Source organism: Doryrhamphus excisus, chromosome 4 (assembly GCF_030265055.1).
Source record: "Doryrhamphus excisus isolate RoL2022-K1 chromosome 4, RoL_Dexc_1.0, whole genome shotgun sequence".
Lineage (NCBI taxonomy): Eukaryota > Metazoa > Chordata > Actinopteri > Syngnathiformes > Syngnathidae > Doryrhamphus > Doryrhamphus excisus.
In genome coordinates this window covers 16,467,350-16,493,830 of record NC_080469.1, presented here as the reverse complement: position 1 = coordinate 16,493,830, position 26,481 = coordinate 16,467,350, and the positions used below count along the sequence as shown (strand labels likewise).

Here is a 26,481-nt window from a genome sequence, read left to right as displayed (position 1 = left end):
AAATCAAACTTGGAATTTGAAGCAAATGGTGGTCACAGCAGATAGTGACTGGTTTTCAATTCAACTGCACATTTTGGAGTGACCTTTTACTGTGGCCAACCCGCGTCACACCACTGCAATAATAGTGTCTCATATGCCACGCCTATGAAGTGGATAGATTATGTGAATCATGAATAACTTGAGTCAATCGACATGTTATAAAATGAATACACATTCATCTTGTGAAAAAATGATTTATTCTAATGCCCATTCATCTACATGCACTTCATGAACTTCTGCTCTTCTTTAGGTGGGCTTCTATCTCCTGTTTGAAGATGAGTTCCCCCAGCTGGCCGTGCGAGGCCTCGCTCATGGCTTTGGTCCGCATACACATCTGGTACTTGTCCGGAGGCAGGTCGTCGCCACACGTCTTCTCGTGCCACAGGTGGAAAAGACCACGCGATGGCGAGCGGATTACCATCAGCTTGCTGTGAAGGTACTTCCGGTATAGGTGCACATCCTCCAGACCCCAGCCTTTAATGCTACGGTCAAAACCGCCTGTAAAAAAGGGAAGGAGGGGGTTAGGAACTGAATGAATTGACGGCCAAATCTTCACTTCCTCTTTATTACCTCTTCTTTAAGAGTATTCTGCTATCATTTCATCATAAATTATGTTGAAAACTGTCAGCAGCAATGAAGCCAGCTCTGACATGAAGGGTTGAAATAAGGGCAAAGGTCACAACTCCAATGGTGGTGTGATGCCCCGATTATGCTAAAAGTACTCAAACAAATAAACACCACACCCCGTATACACTTTGTCCTTCTTTGTCTAAGAGAAAAAACAGGTAGTCCCAATTAGAATATAAGGCATTATATATGAGCACTAAAAACCCTCTGTCATGATATGAAACGATACAGTACTTTATTATTCAGCGTATCATCAATGAACAAAGAAACAATAGAAAGCGTAGACCACTTTGACATCATAGTGTCTCGTCTTCGTGACTCATCACCTATGTTGAGGAAATCCGACCGGTACTGGCACGTCATCCCAAAACCAAAATCTCTCCAGAAACCTGTTTCTTTTCTTATCACCTGAGACAAAAACAACCGAAGGACTTTAGCATGAATATAAATATTATAAACTTTTTTTTCTGTGCAGTATTAACTCACTAGTTGTTGTTGAATGGATGGCAGGTGAGTGTAATTACTGTAGATGATGGATGGGTTGTACTGGCTGAAGAGGACTGGGTAGTACACCTTTTTACCTGGATGAAAACAAACGGTTCTTATCAGTGTGTTGCCATGGTGGTTTTCGGAAGAAAACTGTGCAAGAATGTAAAGCATTTTATGACGTTGCCTTCAAGGGTACCACAAATGCAAACTGTGATAAGGTAAAACTTCAAATGAATATAGTAATATAAGACCATCCTGATGAGAAGACATTTTTCAAGACCTGTTTTTATTTTCATTCATTCTTCATTTTCTACTGCTTATCCTCATGAGGGTCGCGGGGGGTCCTGGAGCCTATCTCAGCTGTCTTCGGGCGAGAGGCGGGGTACACCCTGGACTCGTCCCCAGCCAATCACAGGGCACATATAGACAAACAACCATTCACACTCACATTCATATCAATGGACAATTTGGAGTCGCCAATTAACCTAGCATGTTTTTGGAATGTGGGAGGAAACCGGAGTACCCGGAGAAAAGACACGCATGCACAGGGAGAACATGCAAACTCCACACAGGGTGGGATTGAACTCGGGTCTCCTAGCTGTGAGGCCTGCGTGCTAACCACTCACTACCGTGCAGCCAACTGGCCATTACAGTACAATAAAAAGTAGGGATGTCTGATGATTATTGGTACCGATGATTATCGGCCTGATATCAGCATAAAAATGCAATATCGGTTGATATCGGTATTGGATTATTTTTATTATTATACAACACGTATGTGCTCATGATATTAATTTGTTACTCATATCGGTATCGACTGATATCGGTATCGGAAATTGAGAGAAATATCGGCATATTGGCAAAAAAGCCAGTATCGGATATAAAAAGGATATGATATTTCTTAGCTACGTGACAGCTGTTTAATGACTTTGATTAATTGATCACCATTGTCTTAAAATGAGCATTATCGGTTGTTTGCTGCAGTAACTTGCTAACAACAATCTGGCAGGTCACTGCTATGTGTGAGTGGCAGGAAAAAACAAAAAGCTCTGATTTGCTTGGGTCGTTTGGCACCGCCTGTTGGTTTGCATGTGCAAATCTTTCGACCAGGGGTGTCCAAAGTGTGGCCTGAGAACTATTTGTGGGCCGGAAGCTTGTTTTTCATTGGCCCGTGGCAATACATTTATTATATTTGGAAGTAAAAAAATTCACAAAAAATAGGGATGTCCGATATTGGCTTTTTTCGCAGAAAACCGAAATGCCGATGTTCTCAACTCTCAATACCGATATCAGTCGAAACCGAAATGTGTAACATGACATTTGGAATGAGCACATATGTGTTGTATACAGCATTTTAAAAAATGTTGTTTTTTTTTATGATCGGGAAAAACATCAGATGCCGATATCAACTGATATCGCATTTATATTAGCCGACATCATTTTCATTCATTCGACGTAACCAAGACGATAAGCCGACCCACCAGGTTCTGCATTGAGACGACAGGAAGTCAAGAAGTCTGCCGTGAAGTGGATGTCAACGTCGCAGAAAAAGAGCAGCACGTTCTGGCTCCGCCTCCAAGCCCTGGCGCCCACTTCTAAGCCCCGCCCACGTGAGAATTCCTCATTAAGCTGGATGAGCGTGAAGCTCCTGAAGCGAGTCTCCCTGCAGGAAGAAGGTGGCTGTTGATCATCATGTGATGGTGTCTCGTACTTCCTGGCTCCCGCACTTTACCTGGTGGTTTGATCTAGCGCGGCTTTCACCTGGTCAATCTGATCCCGCCCAAAGTAGACCACTGTCAGATGGACCTTCCCACCCTGATGGACGCACACTTCTCTGGACCAAACATCACAAGGAAGTTGACAGCAACGGCGTGCTCTGTAATAACATTTTTTGCTGTTGTCCCAGGTGGTACCTGAAGTTGCGGATGAACTCTCGGAAAGCGTCGGCCCTCTTGGAAAGTGGTACGATGATATTGATGAGCATGTTCCGCGTGTCCACCCTCTCACTCTTTACCTTCACCACAGGACCGAAAGGCCTGAAGAGGACCATGCTGGTGAAGTCCCGTGGACCGTCGCCTTTGAACGTCAGCTCGTAAACGGTACCCCTGTCACGCTCGGTGCGAGTCAGCCCTGTGACCACAATGCAACACTTAATTTCTCTGATTATTCTGTTTGGTCACAACCTTATTATCAGTAGATATTAAATTCTAATATTTTATGCATTCACCCTCTATGAAGTCTGATGGGGAGAAGGTGTGCTTCCTCCTGCTGTTGTCCACATGCTGCTGAGGTCCATTGAGGACATGCAGAGCCGTCTCCACTGCTCCTGTCAGCTCGTCCCTGCGGTCCTTCCTCACGGGTCTCTCCTCGGGGTGTCTGGTCAGGCCGGTCTCCAGCTGGAACACCCTGAGTGGACGCACACATCGCACACATTCAGCATGAAGTGGCATTTTAGTACAAGACCAGCAAAAGCTTCCCTCCATAGCACATTGATCTTCTGTGATTTTTTTATTTTTGGATGGAATGGTTGACCCTCATCCTATCATAGATATTCCCTCAGACATGTTGAGAGGCTGACATGCCAAAGAAAGAGGTGGATTAATGTGTATAGCCGCAAGTGTTAACACTTTTCCTCTAGGTGACGCTGAAAGCTCCATTTTATTTATTTCTACAATCACAAATACTTGATATAGTTAATCTTCAAACAGCTAAAATAATGCATAAGGCTAAAAATAACCAATTACCTAAAAATGTCATCCAATACTTCCCTACAAGAGAGGAGAAACATGATCTCAGGGAAGAACTAAATTTGAAACACTTATATGCTAGGACTACGTTACAAAGCCATAGCATTTCAGTATGTGGAATCAAACAGCAGAAAGGACACGCACCAGCAAATACAAATAGACGGTGTAGACATTGAAAGGGTGAAGGAAAATAAATTTCTGGGGATCACAATAGATGAAATATGAGCTGGAAACCTCATATTACAAATATACAACATAAGGTGGCCAGAAATATTTCAATATTGAACAAAGCAAAATTTGTTCTCAGTCAGAAATCACTCCACACTCTTTATTGCTCTCTGGTTCTACCATATCTTACTTATTGTGTGGAAATATGGGCTAATAACTATAAAAGCAATCTTCACTCGCTAAATGTACTGCAAAAAAGGTCAGTAAGGATAATTCATAATGCCACCTACAGAGAACATACTGACTCCTTATTTCTAAAATCACAAATACTTAAACTTGCTGATATAGTTAATCTTCAAACAGCTAAAATAATGCTGGGCTAAAAAATAAAATGTCATCCAATATTTATCTACAAGAGAGGAGAAATATGATCTAAACTAAATTTGAAACACTTATACGCTAGGACTACGTTAAAAAGCCATAGCATTTCTGTATGTGGAATCAATGGAATGGATTGAGTAAGGAAACAATGCACAACGATGAGCCAATTCAAGAAACAATACAAGCAGTTGATGTTTGCTAAATACAAGGATGAAGAGTCTTGAACCAGTCATGATGTGCTATACATATCACTATATTGACAGTTACTATGGTACACATAATGTCATTGTATGGTCATATCACCTCGTACTTTGGTACGTGATAAAAAAAGTAAAATAAAATAAACTATATTAGGAAAGCAGGAAGTGAACAAATGTAACAGTTACTTATTGTAAAAGTACCAGATGGAGGGGTAGGATTTAATAAGCTTTGCTTCTTCCTACTCCTTTTGGACATGTGGAACTGTGTACTGATTATGTGATGCACTCAATTGTAATCTGATGCATGTTCAAATGAAATAATACCATTACCATTAACATTTACAGGAGGTCACAGGTGAGATGAGGAAACATTTGTTTTGAGTGTTCTTGAAATTTGACAATAATAACGGAATAAAATACAATTTCACAGTTTTCAGTTGCAAAATCATTTATGATGAGTAGTTAATAGTAAAAGAAGCTCACCTGCGCAGGGTGAAAGTGTCAAAAGGAACCACAGCGTACTCGCTGGGTAGCGCCATGCCTGCGTTGACCTCGGCCTGCTTCAACTGTGAGCGGAAGAACTCCTGTAATCATAAAAGGATGCCATTTTATTCCTCTTCTCACACTTTGCTTCAATCATAAGTGGTGTTCTGACCTTCAGGTCAGACTCTGTGGGCGTTTTGTGCAGACTTTCCAAACCAAGAGGCAGAATCCCATTGCTTTTGGCTTTCTCCAGAGACTCATGCAGCTGCAGCGTCCTCTCCTGGAGAGCCTCCTTGAGCTGCGCTATCTGCTTGGTCAGGCTGTCAATGTAATGCTTATGGGAGTCCTCCCTCTCCTGCAGCAGCGCCATGTACCCCTCCTTGCTGGTGGTGCCTGAGGACCACATGGGGTTCTCCTGGAGGTCTCTGGATGCAGGCCTACAGGCCAGGAGGTAGAGCAAAGCCACACAACAGCAGAAGCCCAGCACCACCAGGCCAACCCGGGCAAGCAGGGCCAGAAGCCATCTTTTAAACATCTTCAAATCATAAGATGACTGAGTTAATGTCACGTGAAACAACACGAGAAGTCATCCATAGCCCCTGTTGTATGTATTTATGTAGTATACGAGATGTCACTCCTTTTATTTAGCCATTTTTACACAGGCGACGTCTTCATAGAGTGTCACATATCAGGTCTGGATATCACCAACAGGCAGTTGAAGCTCCTAAAATGAAAAAAATATATTTAAAAGCCTTAGAATTAACAACAATAATTAAAAATACATCATTTAAATGAAGTCATCAACACATTTTCAGTACCTGTCAAAGGTTTGGGCACAGTTGCTCATGCTAGTTAATGAAAAGTGTGCCCAAAACTTTGACTGTTACTCTCTAATACTGGATTAGACTGGGGCCAGTGAGTGAATTTTTATGTTTGTGTATTTGGTATGCATATTCATATTTATATATGTATATAACCTTTTGGCCAGCTCAGGCTTGCAGGTTTTTTCAGTTTGTATTTATTTTGGATTATTTGATTATTTGATTATTACAATATAATGTTTGATGTTTTTTTGAATTTCCAACGTTTAGTGTTTTATGACAGAATTTTAACTCCATCAAGTTGAAATTGTGTCAAAGCTCCACATGACAAACGCTAATCATCTCATTTTTTTCCCCCCTCCTCTGAATGCCACCAGGCCGAAATGACAAAAACAAGCTTGTCTGCGTGTGTGTGTGTGTGTGTGTGTGTTGCCATCCTCGGTTTATTCCTAGCACAGTTGCCTCTTTATTGCACAGGTAGAGGCTGATCTCATGAAAGAGCTGCCTATGTTTCCAGTTCCACCCATCTATGGCCCACTCCTTCTGTGTGTGTGTGTGTGTGTGTGTGTGTGTGTGTGTGTGTGTGGCTGCAAGAGAGAAGGGATTGCAGATACATGTTATTACAATGCAGACTTTTCAACACTGTTTACCAACATGAGCGTTTTTTTACAGGTTTCACAGTCACACTGGTAGTAAAATAACATTTGCATAGCATTTTTTGGATGCTTCATATGCAGTAAACAAACAGATTAAAGTGAAAATAAACACCTATATGCTAAAATCAGAAGAATATGTGTACTCACCATCTAATTGGAATCTGTCACTATCCTCCTAATTCAAAAATATACATCACAATGTTAAAATAAAGGTGACATGAGGCTGTAAGTGGTCCTGCAGGAGCAAAGTGAGCTTCTGCATGCATCCTTGTCTGCTCTCCTTCAGTCTCCACCTTTTTCCCAGCACCTCCCTCCTGGTTGCATGGCACTCCTATTTCGGGTAATTGGGGTCTTGCACTTTTCACGAGGAAATGTACACATATGACCTTGTTTTCACTTGCTACTAACTCTGACGTTTACTTCTAATTACTACAGGAAGACTGACTTGCATTAGATGGGTTTCATCGCTTGCATTGACAGTAATGTAAATAAAAAATTCTTCAACTTGGCCAACTCCACCGGATTTAACAATGTTATAATGACAATTAGTAAGTATAACACATATTTGTAGAATTTAAACTGTAAACCTGTCAGCAACTGTTGAAGTTTTTGACCCTTAGCAGCCACCGTAATTTAAAATAGTGCCTAACCTAACTACTAGCTAGCTGCTAGCTATTAACGGCAATCTAAGTAGTGGCACAACTTATAGAAAAAAATATATGTTAGCGTTTTTTTAACATAGACAAAATGCGCCGCTAACTAGTGTCACACAAATAGTATTTAGTATTGATTTAAAGCTACGACTTATGAGCTACAATGGCGATAATGTGCGGCTGTTTCACTGCCAATGAAAAGCGGAGAGGGGCTAAACACCCGCCATTACAGGGAATTCCGGGAGTTGTATCATTGGTACTTTCGTCAAACTAACTCACTTTAAACATAAAAATAATATTCAGTTATGATATTTTTGTTGGTTTGTTAGGGTTGTCATGTGTATACATATCATGGTATAATATAATAATAAATTATCATTAATAATAATAATATCAATATTATTATTATCAAAAATAGTATTATTATTACTGGGTGCTTGAGCAGGGTTTATACGTAAATAAAAATATTCATAAATTCAAAATTGCAACCCAGAATCTTCATTGGAATATATTACAGATCATGTAAAACAAAATATAAATAAGCTCGCACAAAACAGAAGCGATTTGGATAATACTAAATAATTTTTGTACCAGATGTAACCTGAGGGTGGCGCCACATGTACACTGCAGATGAAGACGTCAACAAACAAGACAAGTAGACTTATTGTTGATTCCGTTTATTTACATCAGTTAGTTTACAAAAATGTGGAACTTGTTTGGCGTGTTTTTCTTAATATTATTATCAATGTGCTTTTGTGAGATTTGTGCTCAGGTCAGGCAGTGTTTTGCTTCTTTAGTTAAAAAACAGCAGTGGAATGTACAGAATGTATAGAAGCACCAACATTAATGTCACAAAATACTGCAGACTCTGCAGCCACGTCATCCCAGCGAGCTGATATGGTCTTTTATATGAACACAAAGTGCATTAATCTTCAAAATACTTCAACATGGAACAGCACAACTCTTGCAGTGGGGTATTTCTGGGTGCACAGGCACAATCTAACGAGATCCAAAAAAGCTGCAAAAACCTAGCCTGGATAATAAGGCAGTTGTATGTATTATTGTAGTTGTAGTATGCAGTGGTGTGTGAAATTACAGCTGTACTGCATCATACTCGCAGCTATTACTAATATTTTAATATTTAGCGACATGTGACACAGTGCAGTTCTACACCACTGGCTGCTACCAGCACAAGACCAGCACAATAATAAGTATATTGTTAAATTAAAGCATTATTATCTATTATTATATTATTATAATTTCTGATTAGCTCTTGAATTGGATCTCATTAGATTTTGCAGGTGATGTTGTGGTCGGTGGGTGTGCGTTAACACAATAAAAACATATGGGGGGACAGTAAATGTACAACACTAGTGGTATTAACCCTTTATATGGCATTTTCAACCATATATACAATTATTGTAGTTACTCAAGTAACAGTTTAAAAAATGCAATTATGATATCAGTTCATAATCTTTAGAATTATATTTAATATTTATGAAATGATCATATATTATTTGTTGATTTAATAGAATTTTCTGTGCATATATTTTTAAAAATATGTATGTGACGATGTAATTATTTATTTTTATTATTTTATAGATGTATTATCATTACCTTTATTTGCCGATTGATTGGGAAAGATCACAAGGTTAATAGTGATGCCTGTTTGACTTAGCAAATATGGTGCCTTGCACTATAAAGGGTTACGAAATGGGCATTGATTAAAAACACTATGAATTAGTGTGTATGTGTGTGATTTGTAGCTGAAGTCAAATGACCTTTCGGAAAATATTATCCACATTTGATAAAATTTGCCATGTCCTTGCTACAGTGCTTTGCTCTCATCTTCTTCAAATAACATGGATGTACACTCGTGTAAATGCCTCAACTTTCTCACGGGAGTCAATAGAACACTTCTGGCTGTAAAGAAAGAAAAAAAAAGCTGTTGACCTCACTGGAAGGAACTGAAGATATGTGGATAGGGAGATGTGGAAAGAAAACTGGTGGAGCAGGGACGTGTGGGTGGTTGAAGATTATCAAGAAGGTGCCGCCGTGTTGCCATCTCAGGGTTGGGTTGCTAGGCAACAGCATCCCTCGGCAGAGTCTTTTTCTGGGTGGTTAGCCAGCCCCAAAGTGCTCTTATGGTGTCCTCGTAGCAGCCAAACACTGGTCCTTCCATCCTGCCGGTGGCTACCATCACTACAGCCAAGGTGGGATGCGGTTGCTAGGTTACACCAGTTCATCCAGCAGGGTACCGATGCTGTGGTGCTGCTCAGGGGGGCCGGCGATGGGTTTATTGCACATGGGGCAGACGCATCGAACCTCCAGCCACTTGACAAGACACCTGCAGGGGCGGACACATGGGCGGACATCAGTCACTCGGACATCGGTCAGTAAACACATGTGATGCTTGTTTGAGTGCGTGTGTGGTGTCTCTTCTCATCGCACATTATGTTTATATTTCAGGTATACTCATGTCAACCACAAAAATAAACATTACACAATAACAGTACATTGGATGTTACATGAAAATCCCTCAAATGGTGATTTTGTTGGATCTTATAATGCTGGTGTAAGTGTATCCTGTACTCTATCTTGTGGCCAGAGTCAATACATGTCTTAGAGAAGCCCAAAAAAATGATACTTGCTGGAAACGTCCCCCAGCATAAGGAGACAAAGGGGCTATTTTTAATCATTTGCAGCGGAACTGAAATTGACCCAAACTAAACGACCTTGCCAAAATAATAAAGGAAGCTGTTTGATGAGTTTTTAATAGCCGTGGCACAACAATGGAGGTCACCTGAGTCGAGGAATATGCAAAGAGAGCCTTGTTTGTTTGACGGGCCATTATTTACCCTTGATGGAACATGCTTGTATAAGGAAAACGACAAGTGTGATTTGAAACACAACCTGCCCTTGTCATGTACTCACTTTCGATGGAAAGCGTGTTGGCATGGCAACACTCCCAGCTCGTCTTTCACTTTAAAGTCCTCCAAACACACGGCGCACGTCTGCTGTGTGAGTGACAGACAGCACGCTCAGCCTTTTGACATTTACATTGTTTTGCAAAGAAGTGTTCCCACGTGGCAATAAAGCACAGGCAGGGAAATGTACATGCACATTCTTACCCCATGCAGATTCAACCTTTTGGGATCTCCTTTTAAAACCACCTGCAGAGACACACAGAGGAAAAATTGCACTGAAATGTCAGTAAATGTAGACGATACAGTATTTGGATGTGTTGATGTGTTGTTCTTCAGGCCTACCTCTTTGTATCCAAACCGCTCACTCTGGGCTTGGTGTCGGAGTTTGCTAAGGAACAATTGACAAACACATTACTAAATATTGGTAAAGTCAAAAATATGTCGACCCAGACCCAACCGTGGTTTACTGAATTTCACAAAAGTAGGATTCAATGTTAATAAATTGAATATATTTGGAGTTAGAGCATTGAAAGCATTTTTATTTACCACTGTTAGAGTCCTGTAGACACAAAATAACACCCCTATAGCCATATTATTAGCCTTTTATTCATTGTTTACATCACATTGATAAAGCACAGGCTATGGGATCACTGCAGCGATGCATGTACAGCATGCTAGCAAGCTAACGAGTTAGCCTCCATTTTATTTATTGTAAACCTAAGAAAGTGTTTTGAACAAAGTAGGAAAGAAAGACAAAAAAAAGAAGCCAAAAATGTACCACTTCCACACGGAATAGGAGAACTTGGTTTCACTCTATCATGATCTAATGTCATGTTTCATCAATGCTTTGTGTCATTACTGCCGTCTAATGGCCAGAATACTACATATAACTAGTATTTCAATATTTATTGACTAATAATGGACCATAGATAGCCACAAAACAGCGATCATTTATTAATGAAAAAAACGTGATAGAGTGAGGCAGCAGTATTTGAACCTAGATGTAGCGAGGGATGACTGCATATCATATTTCTTAGCTGCTCAACAGTTGTTTTATGACTCTGCTTCATTGATCACCATTATCTTCAAATCAGCAACAATTGTTGTTTTAGGTGTGTGAGTGACTGTAAGAAAAGCTGCAGCTCCCTTTGTGGAGAAGTCGTTTGATGACACCCGTTGATTTGCATGTTTGAATCTCTGCAAATGTAAGACGAGCGTCTTTTTCTGTTTTATAGGGAAAATTCTGTCTTATTTTCGGACAGCCTGCTGAAACCAAGGTTGTTCAAGGGTCCAATGCTCTCTGATCACTCACTGGTCTACAAGCAAAATACTTCCGGAACAAAAGTAGTGATGGTGATCAATGCACGGTTATCAATTGATTTTCAGTTCATCCCATCAAAATAAACCAGATTTAGCCACTTTTATCCAAAAATGTGTGAACCAGTGTAATGAAGAGTCATGCCCATTTTTTCCAATGATGACAAATACAACCAATGATTCGTCCCTCTATTTGGAATCCCTTCAGCGCCCACAAAGGCAACAATGTCGACATGCTTATCACAGCGCGAGCTGTGTCTGTTTAAGCAGTTATTTTTACACAACTAAACACACACACACACACCCTAGTCTGTCACCGTCTGGGATTGTCAGGCCTCATTGGATTGAATACCAACCCAAAGTCACATCTCGCTGAGTGACCGTTTCAAGAAGGGAAATAACAATTATTGAGTTGTTTATGACATTTGGTTTATTGTTTGCGCTAATTGCTGCGAGCAAAAACCTTCACGAGGAACAATGTGAGGATGCAGCTTTCACATGGGTGCAGGTTTCCCATTCAGAGGGAAACCCGAGAAGTGGGTTAAAGGGGGAGAATGATGGACGTTTCTTCAGCTATTGTGTGCAAGAATTTAAACTTGGGTCTCCATTGACCAGCTCTTATTGTGTGAAACATTGTACGCGGCGAATCACGTAAAAAAAAAACAAAACACTAAAGCTCATCAATATTAAACAGTTTTTATTCTAACCGGCATTTCGATTAATAATGTTAATATATAATATGGGCTGCATGGCGGAAAAGTGGTTAGTGCTCAGGCCTCACAGCAAGGAGACCCGAGTTCAATTCCACCTTTGGCCTGTGTGGAGTTCGCACGTTCTCCCTGTGCATGTGTGGGTTTTGTCTGAGTACTCCGGTTTCCTCCCACATTCCAAAAACATGCTAGGTTAATTGGCGACTCCAAATTGTCCATAGGTATGAATGTGAGTGTGAATGGTTGTTTGTTTATATGTGCCCTGTGATTGGCTGGCCACCAGTCCAGGGTTTGGAATAGGCTCCAGCACCCCCGCGACCCTCATGAGGATAAGCGGTAGAAAATGAGAGGATAAATGAACATAGTTACCAGTCGGATGTGACCTGAACACCTCCCCAGGGAGGCGTCCTGAAGGCATCCTGACCAAATGCTCAAGCCACCTCCTCTGGCACCCTTTTTCAATGCGGAAGAGCAGCGGTTCTACTCCAAGACTCTCCCAGATGACAGTGCTTCTCACCTTATCTCTAAGGGAGAGCCCAGCCACCATACTTGTCCTTTCTGTCACTACCCAAAGCTCATGACCTTAGGTGACGGTAGTCCAAATCACTCTTGTTGACCTTGAGTCAACAAGGGGTACTTGAACTCAGGATCTCCTCACCAACCTGAAGATGGCACTCCACCCTTTTCCGAGCAAAAACCATGGACTCAGCGGATTTGGACGAGCTGATTCTCATACCAGCTGAGTCAGTGAGTTTAAGGTCATGGCCCGATGAAGCCAGTAGCACTACATCATCTGCAAAAAGCAGAAACCCAATCCTGCAGCCACCAAACCGGAGCCCCTCAACGCCCTGGATGATAAAAATTCTGTCCATAAATGTAATGAACAGAAGGGATGACAAAGGGCAGCCCTGGCGAAGTCCAACACTCACTGCAAACAAGTCAAGCTTATTACTGGTAATGCAGACCAAGCTCTCTCATAAGGAGACCAAACCACCTGAATTAGTCCAGTACCCCATACTCCTGGAATACTCCCCACAGGATTCCTCAAGGAACATGGATGAATTCCTTCACCAAGTCCAAAAACAGATCTGGACTGGTTGGGCAAATACGTATATACGGTGTTGACAGTGTACTGCTTCCCCCTCTTGGGATGGCGGACGATAGTCTAAAATCTCTTGGAAGCCGTGCGGAAGTCATTCCCCACTGATGTCTACCGATGAGTTCTGGGAATACCGCCATTACCGCCTCCGATCCGCCGCCTCCATAAGGAGACACAGAACATGACCCACTTGGATTCAATGTTCGCTGCCTGTCGTCATGGATATTTACTTAAATGCCCATCATTAATTTAAATTTCTGGTGTAGGTACCCTCACTTGGTGCTTGAATGTGAGGCTGAGATGATCCTGTGTGCTTCAATGTATGTCAAACGTTAAAAGGAAGGGGGGATTCTACAGAGAAATACATAAAGGCTTCTTTTGACTTCTTTTTGTCTTTGGGTCTCCCACCACAAACCATGCAGGATATGCTTGATTGGGAAGGAGCCTGTAGGAGTGGGGCAGGCAGGGAGGGGATAACAGGAAAGCACCCCCTCCCCGACAAAGAGTGGCATTCATCTCTGCACATTCATCAGATGAATCAAGCTCCATAAATGAAGCTTCAGTCGCACTCCTACCCTGCACTACCTTCAGCATGTTAATGTGGACACAGGAAGTGAGTCACTGCCTATGAGTCATGATTAAATGCGCTCAACAAAAAAGGCTTTTTTTGGGGGGGTGGGGGTAAAAGGAGGATCGACACACACAATTGACCAGCAGTTGAAGAGAAAGGGCTTACTCTTAAATAGCAAACTTATCTAATATGTACAGCAGCCTTGAGGTTTGTTAGACCAAACTGCAGGTGTTCCCCAATTGTTGTACTCCCACTCTCCTGCTACAAACACTGACATTGCGGCAAACACTTCCCGTTGCCTCACATCCTGCCTTTCAAACAAAAACGTTCCCTGCAGTTCATTTGGGAGTTCAGCGTTTTAAATCCCATCATGTGTCCTCACCTGATGAAGTAGCAGCAGAAGATGAGGCTGAGGATGAAAACAAAGATGCCCGTTCCAAATATGACCATGTAGATGTTTAGAGGCAGGTCTTGGAAGGTGATGGGCGGCATGGTGCACGACTTGTTGGAATAGTCCTGAGTCAGACCACAGAAGCAGCCTGTGAGAAGAGACAAGAGACAACCACTTCAAACGTTTCATTCGGTGCATACCTACACTACCATCTCCCTCTGCATGCGCTTTAAAATGTCGGATGCACTACTCTTCTGTTGTTGTGACACTCCATATGCATTCTACTTGCTGTACTATTGTTTACAATGAACTCATCAGCTCTATTCATGCTGGATGAGCAGTTTGCTCCTTGCCGCTACTACAACATTGGTTCTGTTGCTGTTGTCCAACATATTTGTTAATAAAACTATGTGGTCAAAGAGGGGCTGCACGGCGGATGAGTGGTTAGTGCGCAGACCTCCCAGCTAGGAGACCCGAGTTCAATTCCACCCTCGGCCATCCCTGTGTGTGTGGAGTTTGCATGTTCTCATGGGTTTTCCCCAGGAACTCCGGCTTCCTCCCACATTCCAAACACATGCTAGGTTAATTGTCCATAGGTATGAATTTGAGTGTGAATGGTTGTTTGTCAATATGTGCCCTGTGATTGGCTGTGATTGGCTGACCAGTCCAGGGTGTACCCCACTGTTTGAAGACAGCTGGGATAGGCCCCGCGACCCTCGTGAGGATAAGCGGTAGAGGATGAATGTGGTCAAGAGAGCATGACAGTTCCAAAATGAAAACCACTGCTGAAGAAAAATAACATTAAGGCTCTTCTCAAGTTTGCCAGAAAACATCTTGAACAAAATACTCTGTGGTCTGATAAGACAAAAGTTAAACTTTTTGGAAAATGTGTGTCCCATTGCGTAAAAGTAACACCGCATTTCAGAAAAAAATCATACCAACAGTAAAATATGGTGGTGGTAGTGTGATAGTCTGGGTCTGTTTTGCTGCTAAATGTGATAAATGGAACCAAAAATCCTGAAGGAAAATGTCTGTCAGGGACCTCAAGCTGAAGCAAACTCGGGTTCTCCAGCAAGACAATGACCCAAAACACACCAGCAGGTCCACCTCTGAATGGCTGAAGAAAAATAAAAACAAAGACTTGGGAGTGGCCTAGTCAAAGTCCTGATCTGAATCCGACTGTGATGCTGTGGCATGACCTTACAAAGGCTGGAAAATCCTCCAATGTGGCTGAATTACAACAATTCTGCAAAGATGAATGGGCAAAAATTCCTCCACATGCTGCATGACTGCAGTTGTTGCTGCACGTCACTGTAAATGATTTACACTCCCAGTTACTTGACTGTCATATGACTAGAACTACAGCACCAAATTGGGTGAATGAAGTGTTTTTTTTTTTTTTTTTAATTAAACTTATCATTGTGTACACTTCACCCCACACTAAACTCCCTCTGAGAGCACAACAGTCCATTGTTTTCAAGTTTTGAGCTGAAGTCAACAACTCCACAGCAAACAGATGGTGCTTCCATTAAAGGCACCCTTCTTTGTCTCATCATACTTTGATGCACAACTCCTGCGGGTTTGACCACCGTAAGACATCATCATCCTTGTTATCGCCAAGGTTACAGGAAGAGAGAGCTGCAGGAGGCTGCTGACGACAGAATAACAAACGGGGGCATTGTGATGTGCAACAAAAGTAATCTGCTTGCTATATCTGCATCAGCAATAATTACACACTTGGTCATAGAACGGACCTTTTGTGTGTGCATTTAAAGGTCTGCATGGTTTAGTCCATATCATTTAAATGCAAAGGCTATTTACTGTATGGATCAATACATTTATTGTATGACTGAATGGATGGCTGTATGGATAGATGTTTGTGTATATCATAGAGATATATATCTATGATATATCATACGTATATCTCATAGAGATTATTCACGTACCGTACACGGAAAATGATAATTAACCTAGAAGGGAACCCTGGGGTACTCCATTTCAGACAGGAAGTTAAGACTGTTGCACACAAAAGGGTGAACATTTCCCAAAAGAAGCACCCTTACAAATATATTTTCCTGAAAACTAAACCACAAGGCGGCCCTTTTTTATTGAGTTGTGAGCTCCTATAGTGCAGCTCCAGCTGTAATTCCTTGGATTTCCAAAGCGGTCTGTTTTAATTTATCCCACCCATGGCCCGCTAACTCCGCTGTGATTGGTTATACTCCCAAGTGTTCCCGAGGACCTCCGGACAACTGCCGAACGCCACTTTCTACTTAATAATAAATAAATAAACCCTTTGGAGAGCTAGTTGAAAAGTGGTTAGGATCTACTAGTAGCTACTGAGCTACTGGTTGGAGACCCCTGACTTACAAACTGACTTATGAACTCAAAGAGTGGTAACGTAGGTCCGTGTTTACTGCATGCATACAATCTTGACACAACATCGGTAGTCAAAATGTGGTTATTATATGTCATTTATGGTGTGTCTGTTTTTTTTACAATAGTATATGGAGAACAATAGTGTACCTTGAAGGGAGCCTTTGTGTGAGACATAAAGATAGATGATTAAGTTCACACTACACAGCGATTCTAAAATTTGTGAAGAACAAAAGTGGACTGACAAGGGACTTGTGGGGTACCCCATTTGACACATAAAGGTAAGAGGAAGACATAATTTCACAGACAGATGACTCATTTTAAAACTAGCAAAGAATATATGGTGATGGATGTCCGGATGGCGACCTTTACCAATCTTATTTCTCCATAACAGTTATTGTTTTCTCTGGGCTTACTTTTTCCATCGATCGCAGAATCCCCCCCGCCAAAAAAGTAACACGTTGACATTTCTATGCGACATTTGTCTCCCACCTTGCAGTTTAAAATTGAAGCCAGAGATGATCAATAACGGACGCCTCTCTGTTCCACTCTGTGTGAATGAACACTGATGCTCTATTAATCAGAACTCATCAACGGCTTGGCGGTCAAGTTCTGTTGTCAAAATGACTTCACGGCAAATATACACAGTATTTATCTGGTTTTTCAGTAGACGATGTGGAGGCAGGGAAGTAGCACTAGCTGAGGACACCTGCGAAACTCCTGCACACACACACACACACACACACACACACTGAGCAAATCTAGGTCATTTGCATTCAAGTGTACTGCATGTTCATCCTATCCTACGAATGTCCAAATGCATGAGTGCACACATCCTCCTCCTCCACCTTTGTATGCACTGAACACAGACAGCTATGTACTGTATGTGCTATTATGTTGTTGCAGGACCACTGACCTATATATTGGCATACTGAAGACATGTTGCCAAAAATAAAAACAATTTAATATAATTTTGCCTGCTGGACATAGTACGTTAGGAAAGCCCCTCTGTGATTTGATAGCGTCTTTGACAGCTTCTGGTGGGGTTTTGTCCTATTTACGCACAAATCTGCTGGTACTGCTTGCTCTAAAGACAGAACTTTGCATCAAATATTCAACAGTTCACATGAGACAGAAGAAGGAGGAGGAAGAAAAGGAGGGGGATCATTCAAGCCTGCTGCAGCTGCTATGTTTTTATATTTAAAAAAAAGTTGATTGAGGCCAAACCATGACAGGATAACATGACAACATCATATGTGTTGTCATTAACATGACAGTGCAGCTCTGCAGCTGGTAACACACATTCTGCTACACAATGTCATAGTACATGTTGGAATTCATGCTCTCCTCAATGAACCGCAGCTCGGCAGGAGTCATGTAGCACCTGATGATGATGCTAACACCAACCACGACTGTCAGCAAAACACTTGGAGCTACGAGACCTGAGTTGAATTCTATCCTCGGCCATCTCTGTGTGGAGTTTGCATGTTCTCCCCGTGCATGCGTGGGTTTTCTCCAGGTACTCCGGTTTCCTCCCACATTCCAAAAACATGCTAGGTTAATTGGCGACTCCAAATTGTCCATAGGTATGAATGTGAGTGTAAATGGTTGTTTGTCTATATGTGCCCTGTGATTGGCTGGCAACCAGTCCCAGAAGACAGCTGGGATAGGCTCCAGCACACCCGTGACCCTCGTGAGGATAAGCGGTAGAAAATGAATGAATGAATGAATGAATATAATACATATGTGTATAGTATTTTGCAGTTAATACAGAGCAGTGCTTCAATCATAAAATAAATGATAGCTTTATTTTTGTTTAGATTCCTTCTATGATGGTGTCTTTCCTCATCTCTTTGACATCATTTCTGTAGCAAATTGATGCTGCATAAATAAAGTTGACGATCGAGTGGTTAGTGCGCAGACCTCACAGCTAGGAGACCAGGGTTCAATTCCACCCTCGGCCATCTCTGTGTGGAGTTTGCATGTTCTCCCCGTGTTTGTGTGGGTTTTCTCCGGGTACTGGGAATGTGCCCTGTGATTGGCTGGCGACCAGTCCAGGGTGTACCCCGCCTCTCACCCAAAGACAGCTGGGATAGGCTCCAGCACCCCCCACGACCCTTGTGAGGATAAGCGGTAGAAAATGAATGAATTAATGAAATAAAGTTGACCTCTGTGGGCCTTTTTTCACAGGTTTTCAAGAATAGGAACAATTCTGTTGATCCAACAGCTCTCCAGCTAGTTGATTAGTAAAGTTCTCTAGGACGTCACAAAGTATTTGACTCACTTATTTTTAAGACATTTTCATTGGCAGGGCGGGCTGTTATAATGAAGCCCTTTGAATTCTGCCTAGCAACAAGTCCACAAGGATGAGCAGGAACAAGAACAGGAATAACTCTTTGTCTAAAAGGCTATCTAGCAAAATAACATTTTACTTCAGTTCTGAACTTTTATAGGAAATTACTATTTTAGCTTTTTTACAATTTATGAAATTTGGACCCGCGACCCTTGTGAGGAAAAGCGGTAGAAAATGAATGAATGAATGAAATTCGGATCATTTTTCATATATAAACCCACCAGTGATGATCCATAATATAACAACATTTCTGACTCTATTTTCCCCTCCCTGCAGAATGTCATTCTTTGATACTTTGCACTATTTCTCCTCCAAACAGGAGGGGAGTTGAGCAGCACAAAGGGAGTAATTGTTCTTGTCCAAAACAGCAACAGTAGCATGAGCAAGGAGATAGCTGCAGCCCAAAAAGAGGGAAACTAGCTGTAATCCATCATCATTTATCACCATTACCAACACTGTAACAGGGGGGTTTGACTTTGTTTGACATTAGCATCTAGTAAAATAGACAATGGAGGAGTTGTCCCATGCAATAAGGATGCTGCCTTGCATGTGTTTTTCATGCATTAAAATCATGCTGGAGATAATGAATGTAGGCGCAGTGAAAAGGGTTGCTTACCGTTGCACCACTGAAACGGTTGCATCAATGCATCAAGGGTGGGGGGAAGTCTTCCTTGCAGGATCCGAGTCTTGTTTGCAAACAAGCTGGTGGTTGACCTCAAGAAAGTGGCCGGGGGTGGGGTGGGGGGACGCTAAACTAGACAGTCAAGATGAGGTCATCACCGAACGTAGCAGATGAAGACGACAAACACATGATCCACATTGCATCCTCGGCTTCATCCACGCTTCTGCTGCCCTGCTTGTGTTTTTCGTCATCACAGCGAGGCGAGCCCAGCAGCATCTGTGGGAGAGAAGACAAAGTAGATCACCGCCTTTACAGCACCCACCCACACACGCACATCATCGTGACGTGGGTGGGGACCAATGTGCACATCGGCTGACTGGAGGCAGAGGGTTTCCCGACATCCGTGATCGTCCACTCACCTTCTCTTTACAGGATAATCCTGACTAAAATTGAACTATTGTTCCCGATACCACAGACGTATCGTATCGATGAGTAGCCAGGGGCAGGTCCTCCTCCCTCCACAGAGTTAAAAAAAAATAGTTAAAGTAAGAAAAAAAAAGCGCGGGGGGGGGGGGGGGGGGTGGGTGTCCTGGACGGTAACCCCCGTGAACCTTTCTACCCATTCTGTACCCCCCCCCCAAAAAAAAAAAATCATTATATGATTGTATTGTGTTTGACACAATTGAGTAATGGTAATGGTAATGGTTTTATTTCATTTGAATATGCATCCGATTTCAGATTACAATTGAATGCATCACATAATCAGTTCACAGTTCCACATGTCCAAAAGTAGAAGAAGCAAAGCTTATTAAATCCTACCCCTCCATCTGGTACTTTTACAATCAGTAACTGTTACATTTGTTCACTTCCTGCTTTCCTAATATAGTTTTAAGTTTTTTTTTTTACTTGATTAATTTTGCTTTTTTAAAGTTTTATTCATTCATTCATTCATTTTCTACCGCTTTTTTCTCACGAGGGTCGCGGGGGTGCTGGAGCCTATCCCAGCTGTCTTTGGGCGAGAGGCGGGGTACACCCTGGACTGGTGGCCAGCCAATCACAGGGCACATATAGACAAACAACCATTCACACTCACATTCATACCTATGGACAATTTGGAGTCACCAATTAACCTAGCATGTTTTTGGAATGTGGGAGGAAACCGGAGTACCCGGAGAAAACCCACGCATGCACGGGGAGAACATGCAAACTCCACACAGAGATGGTTTTATTTATTTAAATTTTTTTGTCACCCCAAGATGCAGAGACAGTAGAAAGTAGTGGATGCATAGAAGATCATTTTATTCACTACACCAGGTAATCAAACACAGGCAAAAGTGCTCAATAAGCGGAAATAAAAAATGACCGGCAAAAGATAAATAAAACCAGGAAACCAGGGGGGGAAAAATTATGGTGGTACCACAAGGTGAAAGGGTTGCACATCAATATGACAGGCTTTGAAAAACAAAAAAGGCAAACACAGGAAAGAAGAGATACAATAATAATGACATAAAAAACAAAATGTGACAATGGCATAGTTATTATCATCAATGCTATTACGGTCATCCCTTTTATCCCTATTACATCATGTCTTTTTCAAAAATTAATGAATTAATAATTGATCGCTGTTTTGTGATTGACTATGAACTATTATTTGTACAAAAAACACCGAAAGACAAGTTATATGTAGTTTTCTGTTCTCTAGGCCTCAGTAATGTAACATTGATGAGGCATTACCTTAGATTATGTTATCTTATATCAGCATGTCCGACATGAGTGAAAAAAAGTTCTCCTCCCTTTATGTGTGGAAGTGGTATGTTTGTGGCTTCTTACTTTGTCCATTCTGTTTGAAACACTTTAAGTTTAGCACAAATAAATAGGAGGCTAACTAGTTAGCCAGGTGGCTTGCTATGTGCTATGAGTGGCGGCAATCCCGTATGTCCCTGCAGTGTTGCGCAATGTAGTGTAAACAAAGAATAATTCTCATGTCTACAGAGCTCTAAATATAATAATATTCCGCTCATTAATATTGACTCCTAATTTGTAGAAGTTCACTTATCGCAGTAGGGTTGGAACCAATTAACAGCGATAAAGGAGGGATGACTGTATAACAATGTGCATGATACCAATTTGGTACAATAATAATAATACTATTACTACTACCAATAAACACTTTTATTACTATATGTTGGGTTTTTTTTGGCCGAAAACCGATATCGTCCGACCGATATCAGCCAATACCGATATGTGTAACATGACATATCTCCTGTGGTGGAATGAACATATACTATGTGTTGTATACAGCATTTTAAAAAATATCGTTTTTCATGTTCGGGAAAAAAAAATCTGATATCAATATCAACTGATATCACCTTTTTATGCTGATATTTAAGATACTGTACTGTTCTAAGCTAAGAGACCAGGGTTCAATTCCACACTCAACCATCTCTGTGTGGAGTTTGCATGTTCTCCCCGTGCATGCGTGGGTTTTCTCCGGGTACTCCGGCTTCCTCCCACATTCCAAAAACATGCTAGGTTAATTGGCGACTCCAAATTGTCCATAGGTATGAATGTGAGTGTGAATGGTTGTTTGTCTATATGTGCCCTGTGATTGGCTGGCGACCAGTCCGGGGTGTTCCCCGCCTCTCGCCTGAAGACAGCTGGGATAGGCTCCAGCACCCCCGCGACCCTTGTGAGGATAAGCGATAGAAAATGAATGAAGGAATGAATGAATGTGCTGTTCTACACCACTGCAAACTACGACTCCAATAATAAACCTACTGTGAAATGAATACTTTTCCGACAATAGTAGTCAATCAAAAATGAGTATTATTATTATTATTTTTACATCATTCGATAGCATGAAACAATAATGCTTTGACGGGGAATACATTGTAACATTGCTGGGTTTGATTTTACCCATAAAACAGACTCCCTTAGCCTAACGGAGCATAACATCTGCCAAAAGACATCTTGGTGACCTTGTGTGACTCGTCCGCCTTGTGAAATGTCACCCTTGTCCTTATCACAACAGTTGCAAGACAGCACTTTAGAAGAAATAGATTTGCTCATAGCCGCTGAAGTTTCCAGCAAAAACGGGCGTGTAGTTGTAAATCAGTGCAAAGGGCTCCTCTTTAGAGTCATCAAAATCATGCAAACTTTTCCTCCCTGAGAAGAAGAAGAAGAAGAAGAAAAAAGCAGAAATAAGAGACTTGCGGTTTGATTAACGTAACCAATGTTATATATAGTTTGTGCTACATGTAACTGTAAGTTGCAGCACTCATCGCCTCATTAGCAGTTAGCTAGTGAATGACAACCTTCATTGACGAAAAACTCTGCCAGGAGCGACGACAGATGGACGGCGTGAGGCAAGTGTGGAAAGTTCCGTGTGCTGTCCCACTGAAAACGATTCACCTCCGGGTGCCACTGGACCCCGTAGAAGGGGTATCGCTTGCCTGCCATTGCAATAAATTTACAGTACCTGTGTCTCAACAATTTTTTGTCCGTACCATACACTGGTAATTGAGATGAAAAGTACATTTTTGCTAACCTTCAATAGTTGAGAGAAAGGGAACTCCATTTTCACCAATGTTTGTAGACATTACGGTGAAGAATCCTTGCAGCTTCTCATTTTGCTTGAAGGCCTGCAGGACGACGTGTTAATCACAAGGAGATTAATCAGATTAAGATTAAGATATGCCTTTATTCGTCCCTCAGTGGGGAAATTTGTATTGCACAGCAGCAAGAGTACAGAGTCAGTTGAGCAGTACAAAATACACAATATAGAAAAATAAACAATATAAACAACCCAAGTATTAACAAAATCAACAGTTTTTCCCAGAGTTATATACAATCAGAGGATTTCTCAAATCAACAAAAGTTGAATGTGCAGTTACTGTGTCACAGTGGAGCCTACCTTCACTGTGAGTCCATAGTGGTGAAAATTACCAGTGAGAGGTTCTCTTTGCAGGGCCTTCATTAGCTCATCAGGGAAGCCCTCAAACATCCTACTGGAGTAGGCTGCTGTGAGGGAAAATTCAAGCTCAATTATTCCGACAATTCATTTAACAGCCCTACACAGTCCAATGAGGTCTAATTCAAGAGTTGCAGCATATTGACAGTTAGACTCAGAGCTGTCTTTCTAATATTATGATTACGTACCGGACCCATCAGGAGTTTCACATATTGTATAAACTGATGTAGGTTGAGAGTACGTCCATGCAAACTAATTTAGAAAGACATCATTAGTATTTTAGTTTTGCATGTACATTGTGAAAGGTCTGAAATCCCTTACTATCCTGATGGGTCCGGTTTGTATTATATTTACTTTCCTAAATTGGAAAATAAATGCTGCTCTTTAATACAGTTGAAAAGCAAGAAATGCTGCAAATGGTACACAAACAGTAATTAAAGAAGCTATTGCATTATTAACATTTGTTATTATACATTTATACATGTTCATGCAAGTACAAACTTATATATAAAATCTATTTAAAATGTAACGTTTTAAAAATAATCTAAATATAAACCATAAACTAGTCGCATTTTCAAAACTATTGTGACTAGTTATTCATTCATTCATTTTCTACCGCTTTTCCTCACGAGGGTCGCAAGGGTGCTGGAGCCTATCCCAGCTGTCTTCGGGCGAGAGGCGGGGTACACCCTGGACTGGTCACCAGCCAATCACAGGGCACATATAGACAAACAACCATTCACACTCACATTCATACCTCATACAATTTTTAGTCGCCAATTAACCTAGCATGTTTTTGGAATGTGGGAGGAAACCGTAGTACCCGGAGAAAACCCACACATGCACGGGGAGAACATGCAAACTCCACACAGAGATGGCCGAGGGTGGAATTGAACCCTGGTCTCCTAGCTGTGAGGTCTCTGCGCTCACCACTTGACCGCCGTGCCGCCCACTATTCAGTTATCATATTTATTATTTATATACATTATTACATATGTATAAACTTTATAGTATTTATTTATTAGTTCATCTGTGCATGTCTACCTAATGAGTGGACATATTTGTTACAGTATAAGAACTGTGACTCATTATTTTCTCTGCTGCCCCCAAGTGGTAGAATACAGCACAGCGACCCATAAACACATCCTGTACAGTATCCACCCTATCTACGTCGCATAATGCGTTATTAAATGAGCATAATAACACAATAGAATGACAACCTGCTGTCAAGTTGAGAGGCAAGGCCACATTCTCAGCTGTGGCTGTAGTCAGAAGATTTTGCCCGGCGACCAGGACAGTAAGCAGCTGCATTCCCAAGCATGTACCCCATATTGGGAAGAAGTCTCCAGCGTCATTGGCCTGAAACACACACACATGTCCTGATTTATTTGATCTGCAATGTTTGCTCTCATGGTTTGTCTAGTTCCGTATATAGTCACTTTAAAAGCTCCACAGCACAAACCTTCATAGCAAGCTGATAAAATATCTTTGACACCCTTGCAAAGTCAGATGTTTCCAAATCAGAGGCTCCACCGATGAGAAGGAGGCTGGAACAACAATGCCAATTAATGTAGAGAATGTATGTAAACTATAACACAGTCTGTTGGTTCTTATACCCATTGATCCTCCTGAAGATGCTTTCATACTTTGTAGTAGGAAGAGTCAATCTGTGTGACGGTTAAACAAAAACATTGAGTTAGTAGTGGTTAAAACATTCTTAAATCTTATTTTAATGGCTGAAAACTGACTTGATGGGCATGACTCTGCTTCCCGCAGACTCAATGTACTTGACATAGGAAGCGGGTATGTAGGTGCTACCGTATGGTTTCATCGCAGCATCTGAAACTATCTGAGTCAAAATACCTGCAGGACACAAGAGAGGCAGCAAAATTATGTTATCCACCACTTCATTTTGTTTTTATTATATTTTATGTTATTTTTATACAAAGTGCCACATGTATATTTTTAAAGTATGAGTCAGAAGTCTTGAGACACTTTCCTATTGAAGTATTCAGTATGAGGAAGATTGATTGGAAAGATTGGAAAACCTCCAATCCAATGTAGGTCAATAATAATAATAATAATAATAATAAATAATGAAGTTGTGACTTTTATTTAAGTCATTATATTTGTATTTATTTCTATTATTTTGTATACTTTTATTTCAATCAGATTTTTTACATTAATGTAATTTTTATTTTTTAATTATTTAATAATGTTTGACACTTTTGAAGTTTTGTGTTTTTACATTTAAGCAATTTGTATTATTTATTACACTTTTATTTCAATTAGATTGTTTTACTTTTATGTTTTTCTAAGTATTTTATTATTTTGACACTTTTGAGCAATTCTTTTTTTTTTTACATTTAAAAACTGCCCCAGATTGTTTGCTTGGTCACTTGTTGCTAGGCAAACTTTATAGGGCTGGCAAAGAACAGGAAGTCAAACAGACAAACACAAAAAAATATATTTTCACAAACAGAAAACATTTGTTCATCTACTCCGTGTTGCGTTTACAGCGTCTGGGAAAAAATAGTGCCATGTGCTCGATCTGAAATATTGCCGATTGAGCGCAGCTTTACGTACCAATAACAGGTCTGTCATTGACAATGTTGTTCTTGAGCGGAGTCTGCTTCGTCAGGTGAGGACAACATCCACAGACAAAAAGTACACACATAAAGAAGCCCGATCTCATTTTTGTCACAGGACAAAAGAACAAAAGTCCTTTTAGAGAGAGTCAACGAGTCTGTTAAACTTTGAATCTGTGGAAACACGGAAGTGAGACTTGCACACGTGACAAGTCACATGCTCACAGCTACTTTTTCAATTAAATATTCTTTTCTCTACGTTGAATTAATCATGACTAGACTTTCGGGGGTGA

The 26,481-nt window shown here is 41.1% G+C and overlaps 3 protein-coding genes across 7 annotated transcripts; all 3 read right to left on the bottom strand.

Moving 5' to 3' along the window:
• Positions 1-256: 256 nt before the first annotated feature.
• Positions 257-7,598, bottom strand: LOC131128067 (chondroitin sulfate N-acetylgalactosaminyltransferase 1-like). 3 transcript variants are annotated; one of them, XM_058070591.1, is made up of 10 exons: positions 6,759-7,594; positions 5,307-5,858; positions 5,135-5,235; positions 3,383-3,561; positions 3,069-3,285; positions 2,888-2,989; positions 2,637-2,818; positions 1,153-1,247; positions 993-1,074; positions 257-537 (listed from the first exon to the last, which is right to left on the bottom strand). In XM_058070591.1, the coding sequence occupies exons 2-10, from the start codon at positions 5,667-5,669 to the stop codon at positions 266-268; spliced, it is 1,593 nt and encodes a 530-aa protein (XP_057926574.1). In that variant the 5' UTR covers positions 5,670-5,858; positions 6,759-7,594; the 3' UTR covers positions 257-265. The 3 variants fall into 3 exon arrangements, with proteins under 3 accessions (XP_057926574.1, XP_057926576.1, XP_057926575.1); XM_058070593.1 differs by lacking the exon at positions 993-1,074 and having other exon boundaries at positions 1,191-1,247; positions 6,759-7,598; XM_058070592.1 differs by lacking the exon at positions 6,759-7,594 and having other exon boundaries at positions 5,307-6,704.
• A 346-nt stretch (positions 7,599-7,944) lies between these two features.
• rnf122 (ring finger protein 122) lies at positions 7,945-20,034 on the bottom strand. Of its 2 annotated transcripts, none has more exons than XM_058071800.1 (6): positions 19,625-20,034; positions 14,271-14,427; positions 10,534-10,579; positions 10,396-10,437; positions 10,199-10,278; positions 7,945-9,611 (listed from the first exon to the last, which is right to left on the bottom strand). In XM_058071800.1, the coding sequence occupies exons 1-6, from the start codon at positions 19,647-19,649 to the stop codon at positions 9,497-9,499; spliced, it is 465 nt and encodes a 154-aa protein (XP_057927783.1). In that variant the 5' UTR covers positions 19,650-20,034; the 3' UTR covers positions 7,945-9,496. The 2 variants fall into 2 exon arrangements, with proteins under 2 accessions (XP_057927783.1, XP_057927782.1); XM_058071799.1 differs by having other exon boundaries at positions 10,199-10,281; positions 19,625-20,033.
• Positions 20,035-20,885: 851 nt separating this feature from the next.
• On the bottom strand, positions 20,886-26,379 carry LOC131128187 (gamma-glutamyl hydrolase). 2 transcript variants are annotated; one of them, XM_058070801.1, is made up of 9 exons: positions 26,187-26,379; positions 25,349-25,463; positions 25,217-25,267; positions 25,063-25,147; positions 24,821-24,959; positions 23,544-23,650; positions 23,178-23,271; positions 22,945-23,082; positions 20,886-22,795 (listed from the first exon to the last, which is right to left on the bottom strand). In XM_058070801.1, the coding sequence occupies exons 1-9, from the start codon at positions 26,293-26,295 to the stop codon at positions 22,677-22,679; spliced, it is 957 nt and encodes a 318-aa protein (XP_057926784.1). In that variant the 5' UTR covers positions 26,296-26,379; the 3' UTR covers positions 20,886-22,676. The 2 variants fall into 2 exon arrangements, with proteins under 2 accessions (XP_057926784.1, XP_057926785.1); XM_058070802.1 differs by having other exon boundaries at positions 23,544-23,647.
• Positions 26,380-26,481: the final 102 nt, after the last annotated feature.